We start from the raw sequence: 13132 nt of genomic DNA on the forward strand, positions 1-13132 counted from the left end.
CATGTACATAATCCCTATAGGAGTAGATTCATTCTGCTAGTCGTCAGTGAGAGTTGATGGGGTCATGCTGGTTAGGTGACTTTAAATGGAATGTGCTTCAAGCAAAGCAGAAGCAAGTCCACACGGAAAAGATTTGGCTGCCATCCATCAATGCCGCACTAAAGACCAACCTGCCTGCTGGATGCACAAATTTCTTCTGGGACGTAGAACAGCAATTTTCATCACAATCTTTGCATTGTTCTGCTCAACCTCGATCTTCACATCCAAACATCTGTCCAGCTGAGGAGGCAGTCACCGAAAAATAATCACCTGCTAGTTGGTTTGAGGATGGCTCTACCGAACATTTCCTGCAGTCCAAAATGGTCGAAACCATGATGCTCATTCCATGTTTTACTTTGTCGATCTACTCTGTCTAAAGAATTTACCCCCTACTGAGTCTGCTGTTTCTGGAGGCTGCTGGTGTCATAGTTCTGCTTGGTGAGGGCATCCAGGGCAGTGGGGCTGCTTTCCTTCTGTCCATCGATGGAGCAATTTGACACGGCATTGGCCACCATGCAGAATTTGCGGAGCAGGATCTCCCGCAGGAGCAGGTAGACCCATGGGTCCAGGATCTGGTTCAGGGATGCCAGGCGGATTGCCATCAGGAAAAAGTTGCAGTCCAGGTTGCGGCTGGGAGAAAGGGAGGAACCCGCTACCACCGCCGTCGCTGCCACCATCGACGTGTTGCAGTGATGAGAGGATGTCTGCGTGAAGACCATTCTCAGCATCAACACCTGGAAAAGGAGAGCCATTTACAATTATTAATTTATTTTATGAATGAGAGATGTAGTTCTATGTTATGTATGATGTACACTAACATGAAACAGAGACTCTAACCTGTATAGAGACACCACCAATGTGAGAATGGAGTAAACAAGTTTCATCAAATCCCACTAGTCCAGTTATGAATAGCCACAAAACATCACAAGAGATGGGACAAATGAACATTAACAAATGGGACAAAACAAAACTTTGTTTTTACCAGAGGAAATTAAATTTCTATGGTGCAAAATAAAACAAATAAATTTAAAAACATGATCCTTAGGAAGGTCTATATTATGATAATAACAAGATTCAGTGATACAGTTTTACTAGATCAGACAACAATATACTGGTCGTCATCAAACCAACAAGCAAGATCATATTACCATTTTAAGAGAATCAACTTTTTTGAACATGGTAACATTCCACTGAGTGGTAGCTCTGTACAAAACAATTATCTGGCCTGCATAAGTTCTAGGTGAAGGAACTACTAAATCTACTATTACTACGACTACTGCTTTCGGCTGCTCCCTTTAGGGGTCCAGGACGACCTCCAAGGTTGGACTACCCCAAGGCTCAAACCACAATAGTTGATTTATAACTTTGTCTGTTTTTCACATGGCTTGTAGCCTCTACGTTCACTGAATGTAGTAATGGAATGTAACGTGCAATGCATCTTAGGATGCTCCATTTATTTATTTATTTATTCTTTTAACTTATGCGAATTTTTAGCTTTCACCTGGTCCTTGTGTGAGTCTGCATGCATGGCCACACCAGGGTGCCACTATGCATCTCTTGCCCATGTACTGATCTGTCTGTTGTCTTTGACATACTGCTGATTGCCAGTGTGAGTTCCATTTCTGCTTGGGTACAATATCGACTCGGGGTCCTTCGACTACATATGATGTCATGGATTATGTTGCTAGCTAGCGTTGTTTAACGCTAGCTTTATAGTTATTTAGCTGTGTGTTTTTATAATCCACGTTGACAGAGTTGGTTAGTAAAGGTACAAGGGCGGAAGGCCCAAGCTGTGTCTAAGGAGCGAGGCCGCAGGCTCAGGACCTGGATGAGCGAATACATGCAAGGGCCGGAGGCCCGAGCTGCGTCTAACGTCAATCTACTGTTTCCCGCTCTTCCTAAACTGAACTAGCCCCTACCCAAGCCCCTACCCAATCATAATGCGTGAAGTAGTGATGTCATCTGTAGTCCCAAGACCCCAAGCACATCCGGTAGGGCGAGTAGATCAAGTACCGACACCGCTTGTCTGTGAGTTTGTGTATGGTCTGGGTAGATTGTAAAACTGGCTTGCCTTTCTGGGATAAATAAAGTTGTCTGAATCTGAATGTGAATGTTTTGGTCCTGTCCCAAAAGGCATGACTATTGGATTAATATGTTAAAACCCTTTGAGGAACTAGCTGGCACACAAATCACTCCCAATCCACTTACAGCTCTATTTGGCATTTCCCCCAACGCTAATTTACCTCCTTCATTCCAAAGAACGATACGTTTCATTACACTCCCAGTTAAACGTCTTATACTCCTCAAATGGAAATGCATATCTCCCCCAACCTATGACAAATGGATCAAGGAAGTTTTTTAAGTAATACACTACCGTTCAAAAGTTTGGGATCACCCAAACAATTTTGTGTTTTCCATGAAAAGTCACACTTATTCACCACCATATGTTGTGAAATGAATAGAAAATAGAGTCAAGACATTGACAAGGTTAGAAATAATGATTTGTATTTGAAATAAGATTTTTTTTACATCAAACTTTGCTTTCGTCAAAGAATCCTCCATTTGCAGCAATTACAGCATTGCAGACCTTTGGCATTCTAGCTGTTAATTTGTTGAGGTAATCTGGAGAAATTGCACCCCACGCTTCCAGAAGCAGCTCCCACAAGTTGGATTGGTTGGATGGGCACTTCTTTGAGCAGATTGAGTTTCTGGAGCATCACATTTGTGGGGTCAATTAAACGCTCAAAATGGCCAGAAAAAGAGAACTTTCATCTGAAACTCGACAGTCTATTCTTGTTCTTAGAAATGAAGGCTATTCCATGCGAGAAATTGCTAAGAAATTGAAGATTTCCTACACCGGTGTGTACTACTCCCTTCAGAGGACAGCACAAACAGGCTCTAACCAGAGTAGAAAAAGAAGTGTAAGGCCGCGTTGCACAACTGAGCAAGAAGATAAGTACATTAGAGTCTCTAGTTTGAGAAACAGACGCCTCACAGGTCCCCAACTGGCATCTTCATTAAATAGTACCTGTTAGAGCCTGTTTGTGCTGTCCTCTGAAGGGAGTAGTACACACCGGTGTAGGAAATCTTCAATTTCTTAGCAATTTCTCGCATGGAATAGCCTTCATTTCTAAGAACAAGAATAGACTGTCGAGTTTCAGATGAAAGTTCTCTTTTTCTGGCCATTTTGAGCGTTTAATTGACCCCACAAATGTGATGCTCCAGAAACTCAATCTGCTCAAAGAAGTGCCCATCCAACCAATCCAACTTGTGGGAGCTGCTTCTGGAAGCGTGGGGTGCAATTTCTCCAGATTACCTCAACAAATTAACAGCTAGAATGCCAAAGGTCTGCAATGCTGTAATTGCTGCAAATGGAGGATTCTTTGACGAAAGCAAAGTTTGATGTAAAAAAAATCATATTTCAAATACAAATCATTATTTCTAACCTTGTCAATGTCTTGACTCTATTTTCTATTCATTTCACAACATATGGTGGTGAATAAGTGTGACTTTTCATGGAAAACACGAAATTGTTTGGGTGATCCCAAACTTTTGAACGGTAGTGTATATCTTCTACTACTACTTTCGGCTGCTCCCGTTAGGAGTAACGTTCCATTAGGAGTTAAGTTTTAAGTAATATATAATAATAATAATTTAAAAAAAAACAGATTCTGGTTGAAAGGTTCTTTACAAACATTTGAAAAAACCTGGAGACCAGTTATTGACCGCACAAGGACGCTCTCCATTGTACCAGACGTTGATGATAATTAGGATTAGCAGGAGTATCAGTCGTAATATGACACACACACACGCACGCACACACACACACACACACATACACACACACAATTCCACCCTACCTTTATCTATAAATTTGTTTATTTTTTCCCCCTTTTTATTATTGTTATTACTATTAATTATTATTATTATTTCGTGTTTCCTAATAATAATAATAAATAATAGTAATAATGATAACAAAAAAGCAGGGAAAGAATAAACAAATGTATAGATAAAGGTAGGGTGGAATTGTGTGTGTGTGTCATATTAGGACGGATACGCCTGCTAATCATCATCATCATCAACGTCTGGTACAATGGAGAGCGTCCTTGTCTAATCGATAACTAGTCTCCAGGTTTTTTCAATGGTTTTTAAAGAACCCTGCAATGAGAATCTGATTCTTTTTTCTAATTATATATTACTTAAAACTTTACTCCTACAGGAACGATGAGATTGCTCCCAACGGGAGCACCTTAAAGTAGTAGTAATAGTAGTGGTAGATATATTACTTAAAACTTCTTTTATCCATTTGTCATAGGTTGGGGGAGATATGCGTTTCCATTTTGAGTATTATTATTCCCTGTGATGGACTGGCAGCCTGTGACGCCTGTCCAGGGTGTCTCCCCGCCTGCCACCCAATGACTGCTGGGATAGGCTCCAGCATCCCCGCGACCCGACTTCAGATACGCGGCTTGGCTAATGGATGGATTATTAGGGGTCCAAGCAGCGAAGCTGGTGGAACCCTATTATATTTGTTAGGATTATTGTTATTTTTCTCCGCAAAAAGTGTGTGAGGCTCAGCAACCGTAAGTCCTAGACCAACCAACTTTGGTACGTGGATTCCTATGGCCCCCCAGTACTCAGGCACCACAAATCACCTATGTCAGCCAGATGGTGGCGCTATAACAAAGGGTCATGCGTAATTCCCACACCATAAGTCAGATCAACAGAAAACTGCACAGACCTATGCATCTGAATGTGCTCTACAACTTTGTTATCGGGACCACATATGTCAGCCATATAGTTTGCCCACCATTTTGACTTGTATTAGTTTGGGCGCGGTTTCTCAACTAAAAGTGTCTGAGGCTCAGCAACCATAAGTCCTAGACCAACCAAATTTGGTAGGTGGATTCATACGGCCCCCCACTACTCTGGCACTACAAATCAACCATGTCAGCCAGATGGTGGCGCTATAACAAAGGGTCATGCTTAAAAGGCCATAACTCCCACAGCATAAGTCAGATCAACACAAAACTTAATCGACCCATGCATCTCAATGTGCTCAACAACTTTACCATTGGGTCTCATGTAGTCTATTACAGGCTAGGTGTATAAAAGGCCCCTACGTATCATAGCATTAATTATTTACGTTGGGTGAAGGTATATGATCATGAGGACAAAACCATTCAAATTGCTCCATAGGGGGCGCAACAGTGCCAATGCTTGGACCCCTCCCAACGCCGCTTGCGGCTTTAATTGTTATTATTATTGTTATTATTATTTCTTCTTTCTTTCCTCTGGGGTTCGGGGATTGGAGGGGGAGACTTGGATCGCGAGGGCCTGCTGGTGTATTGAGAGGTTAAGAACATTGACGATTTTAGACCCTTTTTAAATTTCATCTCAGCACCCCCTAAAAACAATCAGAATGATAATAATAATTAATTAGCATTATTGTGATTTTCTGAAATTAGTTTAGCCCTCTTACGTTAAATTTTGCGAACTTGTCTGTTAGAGACAAGTTCAAATGGCTTTGATTAAACGCGTTATGCCTGTTGTCCAGTAACCTATTCTTTATAAGTCATGACGTTACACACTCCGGTACAGTAGGTGGGGGTATGCACCTGTACTCCGCCACCTCAGTGAAAGGAGAAGAAGAAAAAGGAGCCCGCAATTCTTAGCCAATAAACCACAAAGAAGAAGAAGAGCCCGCGATTTACTTTAAATGGCTTGCTAGTGGGTGTCATGTTGCAGATTAAAAACACAAGTAAGTTGAAACGTTAGCAAATAAAATTGCTGAATGTTCTGAGAACGTTGGGTCAAATTGGCATCATAACAGAAAGTGTCTGGACTGGTTACTTCCATTTTGTGTCAAAGAACGTTAGCTGACACAGTTCGCTCGAGGTCATCGGCTAATATTAGCTCTCTGAGCTAGTCTGCTTGCACAGTTTCCAGCTAAGGAGCTAACTGGTGTTACAGTATTTTTATGGACAGTGAATTGAAACAATGGAACAAACCCTGACTCGAGTTTTTTTCATAATGGATATACGAAAAAATTTTTTAAAGGAAAACAGCCAGCGTCAGGTGAGAGAGTAAGGTCATCAATTTAGCTTCTATTAGATTACAAATTCTCTGTTTGGTTGTTACGTTTTCCTTTTGGTTGACAGCACAAAGAGGGGGGGAGGAGGAGAGAGAGGGAGAGAGAACAGGATGGAGTCAGCAGAAAGAGAGAGACAGAGAGGAAGAAGAACCAGGTGAGAAAATGGACAGGAAGTCAAGAAAGACCCTTTATAATGCCAAGGCAGCTGCTGTTTTGCCCAAATTCATTGCAGTGGACTCCACAATGAATTCACATCACTAAGCAGTGTATTGATGTACTGTTATTGAATGTGTATTCTCATCAACCTCCCCTTACATTTATTTACACCACAAATACTCTGTTTGTGTCTTTGGTCGTTGCTTTGGATAAAAGCATCTGCTAAATACCTGACCTTTACCTTTGGTTTATTTATTAACAGAGTATAGGCCAATGTCATTTTCCAGTTGAATACAACATTTTTGTGTGTGTGATTGTCAGTGCAAAGAGGGAGAGAGGATGATGCAGAGAGATGGAGAGAGGATGATGCAGAGAGATGAAGAGAGAGAGAGAGAGAGAGAGAGAGAGCACGAGCAGGAAGAACCAGGTGAGAAAGTGGACCGATACTGAAGTCAAATTTGTTATAGTGGCAAAACAGTAAGTAAAGAGAGACTGACATGCCCTTTTTGAACACATTTTTTAACATTGGGAGTTTGAATCATAACTGAACATAGGTGTGGTTTTATGACTTCAAAGCTATTGGCTACTGTCTTCCTGACGTCACCGCGCTACCGCTCATACCGCTCATGTCCGCCGACATGATAACTGACCGATAAACGTCGATTAATATCACAATTCGGTGATTATTTTGACTTCATAACTCAAAGTCTGTTACAAACAACAATAACACACAGGTACGTGGATATAAAGTTTTTATTTTAGGGTTTTAAACATGAGCGGTAGCGCGGTGATGTTTGACATGGATCCAGTTATCCACAGTTCTCATACGTAGTGTAGAGGGCTGTATAACCCTATATGCAAATTGACTGGTGTCTACGTATCCACCGGCACAGTTTGTCATTGGACACCATCTACAGTCAATCACAGATCTCTCTCGAGTGGCCGCAGACGCGCTGTTTTGGCCACTGAATTTCTCCGTGGTCACATTCCAACTCGGAACACAGCCTGTCAATAGGAATTTTCAGATTTTGATGTCAGTATCACTTTAAACCGAGAAAAAAGCATTCCATTCACAATATGATTTTACATGTATTTCATGGATACGATGTGTTTTTTCCCACATTAAATGCTTTCCAGAAGTACACTGAACACGTCAGTGTAAACGGGACATCTTCATTAAAACGCTATCCTATTTAACCATATACACTACCGTTCAAAAGTTTGGGATCACATTGAAATGTCCATATTTTTGAAGGAAAAGCACTGTACTTTTCAATGAAGATAACTTTAAACTAGTCTTAACTTTAAAGAAATACACTCTATACATTGCTAATGTGGTAAATGACTATTCTAGCTGCAAATGTCTGGTTTTTGGTGCAATATCTACATAGGTGTATAGAGGCCCATTTCAAGCAACTATCACTCCAGTGTTCTAATGGTACAATGTGTTTGCTCATTGGCTCAGAAGGCTAATTGATGATTAGAAAACCCTTGTGCAATCATGTTCACACATCTGAAAACAGTTTAGCTTGTTACAGAAGCTACAAAACTGACCTTCCTTTGAGCAGATTGAGTTTCTGGAGCATCACATTTGTGGGGTCAATTAAACGCTCAAAATGGCCAGAAAAAGAGAACTTTCATCTGAAACTCGACAGTCTATTCTTGTTCTTAGAAATGAAGGCTATTCCATGCGAGAAATTGCTAAGAAATTAAAGATTTCCTACACCGGTGTGTACTACTCCCTTCAGAGGACAGCACAAACAGGCTCTAACCAGAGTAGAAAAAGAAGTGGGAGGCCGCGTTGCACAACTGAGCAAGAAGATAAGTACATTAGAGTCTCTAGTTTGAGAAACAGACGCCTCACAGGTCCCCAACTGGCATCTTCATTAAATAGTACCCGCAAAACACCAGTGTCAACATCTACAGTGAAGAGGCGGCTGCGGGATTCTGGGCTTCAGGGCAGAGTGGCAAAGAAAAAGCCATATCTGAGACTGACCAATAAAAGAAAAAGATTAAGATGGGCAAAAGAACACAGATATTGGACAGAGGAAGACTGGAAAAAAGTGTTGTGGACGGATGAATCCAAGTTTGAGGTGTTTGGATCACAAAGAAGAACGTTTGTGAGACGCAGAACAAATGAAAAGATGCTGGAAGAATGCCTGACGCCATCTGTTAAGCATGGTGGAGGTAATGTGATGGTCTGGGGTTGCTTTGGTGCTGGTAAGGTGGGAGATTTGTACAGGGTAAAAGGGATTCTGAATAAGGAAGGCTATCACTCCATTTTGCAACGCCATGCCATACCCAGTGGACAGCGCTTGATTGGAGCCAATTTCATCCTACAACAGGACAATGACCCTAAACACACCTCCAAATTGTGCAAGAACTATTTAGAGCAGAAGCAGGCAGCTGGTATTCTATCGGTAATGGAGTGGCCAGCACAGTCACCAGATCTGAACCCCATTGAGCTGTTGTGGGAGCAGCTTGACCGTATGGTACGCAAGAAGTGCCCATCCAACCAATCCAACTTGTGGGAGCTGCTTCTGGAAGCGTGGGGTGCAATTTCTCCAGATTACCTCAACAAATTAACAGCTAGAATGCCAAAGGTCTGCAATGCTGTAATTGCTGCAAATGGAGGATTCTTTGACGAAAGCAAAGTTTGATGTAAAAAAAATCATATTTCAAATACAAATCATTATTTCTAACCTTGTCAATGTCTTGACTCTATTTTCTATTCATTTCACAACATATGGTGGTGAATAAGTGTGACTTTTCATGGAAAACACAAAATTGTTTGGGTGATCCCAAACTTTTGAACGGTAGTGTATGTTATTTGTTTCATTCCACTGTACAAGGAGAAAGAGAACAGGGAGAGTCTCTGGGAGATGAGGGAGAGAGAGAGCAGACCAGAGAGACAACTGAAGAGACAGGGAGTGCAGCATACCGGCCACCAAGCCAAAGCAGCAGGATTACAAGATGTTTGTTTTGATTTAGGGGATAAGGACACGGGTCCTAAGCAGTTAAAGCTGTCTCAGTACCCACAGGATCAGTTTGGCATGCAAAGAAGAGCCTTCCAACAAAACTGGTTTCAGAATTTTAAATGGCTGGAATACTCCTCTAGGAAAAATGCTGCTTTCTGCTTCGCTTGCCAAGTATTTGGTAAAAACCTTATAAAGAAGGTATTTGCGAATGGTGGAGTTAAGAATTGGAGAAAAGCACTGAGCATGTTTCAAAAGCATGAAATCACCCAATCACACAAGACAGTGTAATTTGCTGGAATAGCTACAAAGCAAGTCTATCACAAGGCAGTGTTGTACAGCAGATAGAGACTGAGTTCCACTGAAATTAGTGAAAGAAGGAAGTACCTGCAACGTGTTGTGACGGTGACTTGCATGTTGGGGAAGCAAGAAATACCATTTCGAAGTCATGACGAAACAGCTGAAAGCCAAAATAAAGGCAGTTCCCTCGAGTGCATGACACTTTTGAGACAGTTTGATCCTTTCTTGAAGAGGTACACCCCCATCAAGCAGTGTGTTACTTTCTATGGGGTGGTTGGATTTGAGTTGTGTTTAGTCAGAGATTTTTGTTCAGTTTAAGTACAAACTTGTGAAAGTTATTTCGTTTACATGTAGTTAAATTGTAACATTGTTTGAATTGTTAGTTACATAAGTGAATCTGAGTATTGATAATAATAATGAGATTTATTCCAGTTCCGATTGTATGTGATTTCTGTGTGCTTGATAAGGACTTTTATTGCGAAATTCTATTGGCGAGAAATGCGTGCATCCTTGATCTCAGTTAGGGAGCTGCTGTGATTGGCTGATTTACGTTCTGGGGGTGACGTCAAGAAAGTTAATACAGCTTCAGAGCGGGGACTCTTTAGTATGACTGGACGAGGACGGAGTGGTGAGTGATTAGAAGAGTGAGTGAGTTATATTGTGTGTTAGCTTTGAGTTGAGGGTACTTGAATGATGTATGTTTGTATTTTGTGTGTTTTCTTTTTCAAGGTTCGTAACCTGTTGGTTAAAAATAAAGAAATTTTCGACCATAGAGTGATGTCCTGTTCATCCTCGCCTCAGCTGCGGGGCTTGTTTGAGAGTTAGCAGCACAGTTACGAACCACCACGACGGCAGAAGAGTTGCTGAACCGTCGCCTGGAAGAGAAAGGTTGTGGTGTCCATGTTGTTGGTGTAAACGTAATAAACCCGCACATAAGGCCACTAGGGTCAGCGAGCAGGTGGTGAAATTTCCCTTTCAACAACGTACCTGTTTGTAGCTAGCATGCTAGCTCAGGTCCGTGTAGCTAACTAAAGTAAGGGCTCAGCTAGCAGTTTAGGAAGCTAACGCTGCTAGCTAAAGTAAGCACAGCTAGTAGGCTATGAAGCTAGTGTGCTAGCTAGCAATTATGAGAGTTAGCAAGGGAAAGCTAACGTGAGTTTGCATCGGAAGCTAACGTAATTACCATAACAAAAGCTGACGTGAGCTAGCAAGGAAAGCTAGCCCAGCCAGTAGAATAGGAGCTGGTTAACTAAACAGGTAACTGCTGATGCCAGTGATCACATTTAGCAGCCGTCTAAATTAATGACCTAAGCTTTAGCTTAGTTTTGAGCGTAACTGTGTAGCAAGCCAGCGGGGGAAGGTGAGACCTTCCCCACTTTATTTATTTGTGTTGTTTTCTATTTTGGGCGGTATCCCCGGGGGGACCCCTGGTGAGCCCGGTAACGCCGCTGAAGACTAGTCAGGCTGAGCTAGTCAGGGCAGAAGATTCTGAGCTAGTGTAGGCAGCTAGAGAGGGCGAAAGACTTTGAGTTAGAAAAGGAGATACAGGTACGCTCAGGGCTTAGCATCCAAGGTAAATCAATAAAAATGGAATCACTAAAGAAAGAGAGGACCAAAGTGAAGACAGCGTTCACATCCTTAGAATGGCAACAACCATGGTTCGAGTTGAGTGGAAATCATTTTCTGATGATGCAAAAAGGGTTCTTGCTGCAAATGATGACTATGAGGCTGGCTTGCTAGCTGAAGCGAACGATGACGCGGAGGCACTGGATGGGCAGCTCAAAGCAGACATAGAGAGAGTAACCAGAGAGTGTGAGCTCAAAGTTGAAGAGGTGAGACGGGCAGTCAAGTCCAGCCTTTGGTCGAGATACACGGAGACCGAGCTAATATCTGCCATTGGACGGGCAGAAAGAAGCTATGAAAGCGCTGAAGGAGTCAGCCTGAAAGGAGTAACCTACAACAACGGTAAGGAGCAAAACGCACTCTTGGAAGGTCTCATTGCCAAGGCAGAAAATCTGCTGGCTGTCTGGGAAGAGTGGATCCCTGAAGGTGTTACGCGCGACATGAGTAAGCGGCTTCGGGTGCTGGAGGACAAGAGAAACGAGCTCTCGTCTCGTAATAATTCGGCAGGGCCAGGAAAAAGGAGGCTGATGAGATCGCCGAGACTGAGAAAAGAGCTGCCGAGGCCAGGCTAAAGGCTGCCGAAGTTAGCGCCGAGTCTGAGGAGAGGGCTGCGGAGGCCAGGAAAAAGGCTGCTGAAGCTCAGCAAAGGATGACAGAAGCTGCCGAAGAAGAGTGTGCTGAGCTAGCTAAGGCTCAGCGGAAAGCATGGGAGGAAGCACATAGCGCCAGTATGGCAAGCCTGGGAGCGGGAGGCGCGCAAGCAGCAGCCAAACCGAGAGTGCGCCTCCAACCAACAAGACTACCGACATTCAGCGGTTGCATGAGAGACTTCCATCAATGGTGAAGAGACTGGGAAAGTCTGCAGAGGCAGGGAGATCTGTCAGAGTCACCGGAAGTGAAAAAATTCCAGCTCCTAGACAGCGTGGAAGAAAAAATTGCCAAAGACCTCAGACTTTCGAGCTGCGATACTGCAGGACAAATGTGCAGGGTCCTGGAGAACCGGTTTGGGAACAAGACTACCATCGCGATTCAGATAATCAGGGAGTTGGAGAAGTTTCCAGCGGTGAAAGGAAACCAACCAAGAAAGACAATTGATCTGATTCAAGCTGTGGAGAAGGCCCTGACTGATCTGACGGATCTCGGAAATACCGATGCCATAAAGAATCCGCTGGCAATGGAAACTATAGAGAGCAAACTACCTGACAGTGTGAAGATGGACTGGCTCAAATTCGAAACCAAACCCGAGAACAGTGTCACCGCTGATGGTCGCTTTAATGCTCTCTTAAAGTTCCTAAAGGAGCAAGAAGCGGTTTTCGAAAGGCTGGAGCAGTTAAGAGTGTCAGAAGAGCCTGAGAAATCGAGCAAACCGGAAAGGAGGGCGTTCACAAGGGCCACAGGTAGGAATTTGGCAAAAGAAGAGTGCAGCGTGTGTGGAGATGAGAAACACGGAGGCAGGATCTTCTTCTGCGAGACGTTCAAAGGGATCAGCCTAGCCGAAAAGAAAGACGTCGTCGAAAGAAATGGAGCCTGCAGGAGATGCTTGGCATCCCATGGTGCGGATGGAGAATGTAGTAACAAGTTCCTCTGCAAGAAGAAGTGCTGCCAGAAAAGAGACGGCTCAGACCACCACTACCTCTTGTGCTCCGTGGAAGGAGGGCACAAAAGTGATGAGAAAAAGAGGGAAGAGCAAGAAGGGGGAAAGAGAGACACAAAGGCAGGAAGGCTCTGAAAAGAACAAGAGAAGGCCCTAGCTAATGTCTCCCCTGAAGTAGCGGAAAGGGTAATAAGGGCATTTACCAACAAGACAACAGCGTCAATGAGAGCGAGCACAAACGGTGATGGTCTCCTTGAAGAAAGGGGTTTGACAGAGCATCCAGTGCTTAGGATGATCATGGAGGTCAAAGCCAATGGAGGACAAACTATTGGGACCCTGATGGACCTTGCG

At 43.1% G+C, this 13132-nt stretch overlaps 1 protein-coding gene across 1 annotated transcript in view; it reads right to left on the reverse strand.

Annotated features, from left to right (window-relative positions):
- Window positions 1-428: 428 nt before the first annotated feature.
- Window positions 429-13132, reverse strand: part of ptger3 (prostaglandin E receptor 3 (subtype EP3)) — a 29546-nt gene continuing 16842 nt past the window's right edge. The window contains exon 2 of the mRNA XM_056276890.1: window positions 429-773. Coding sequence (XP_056132865.1) covers window positions 429-773 — 345 coding nt within the window. The remainder of the gene's footprint in view (window positions 774-13132) is intronic.

Source organism: Lampris incognitus, chromosome 3 (assembly GCF_029633865.1).
Source record: "Lampris incognitus isolate fLamInc1 chromosome 3, fLamInc1.hap2, whole genome shotgun sequence".
NCBI classification, from domain to species: Eukaryota; Metazoa; Chordata; class Actinopteri; order Lampriformes; family Lampridae; genus Lampris; species Lampris incognitus.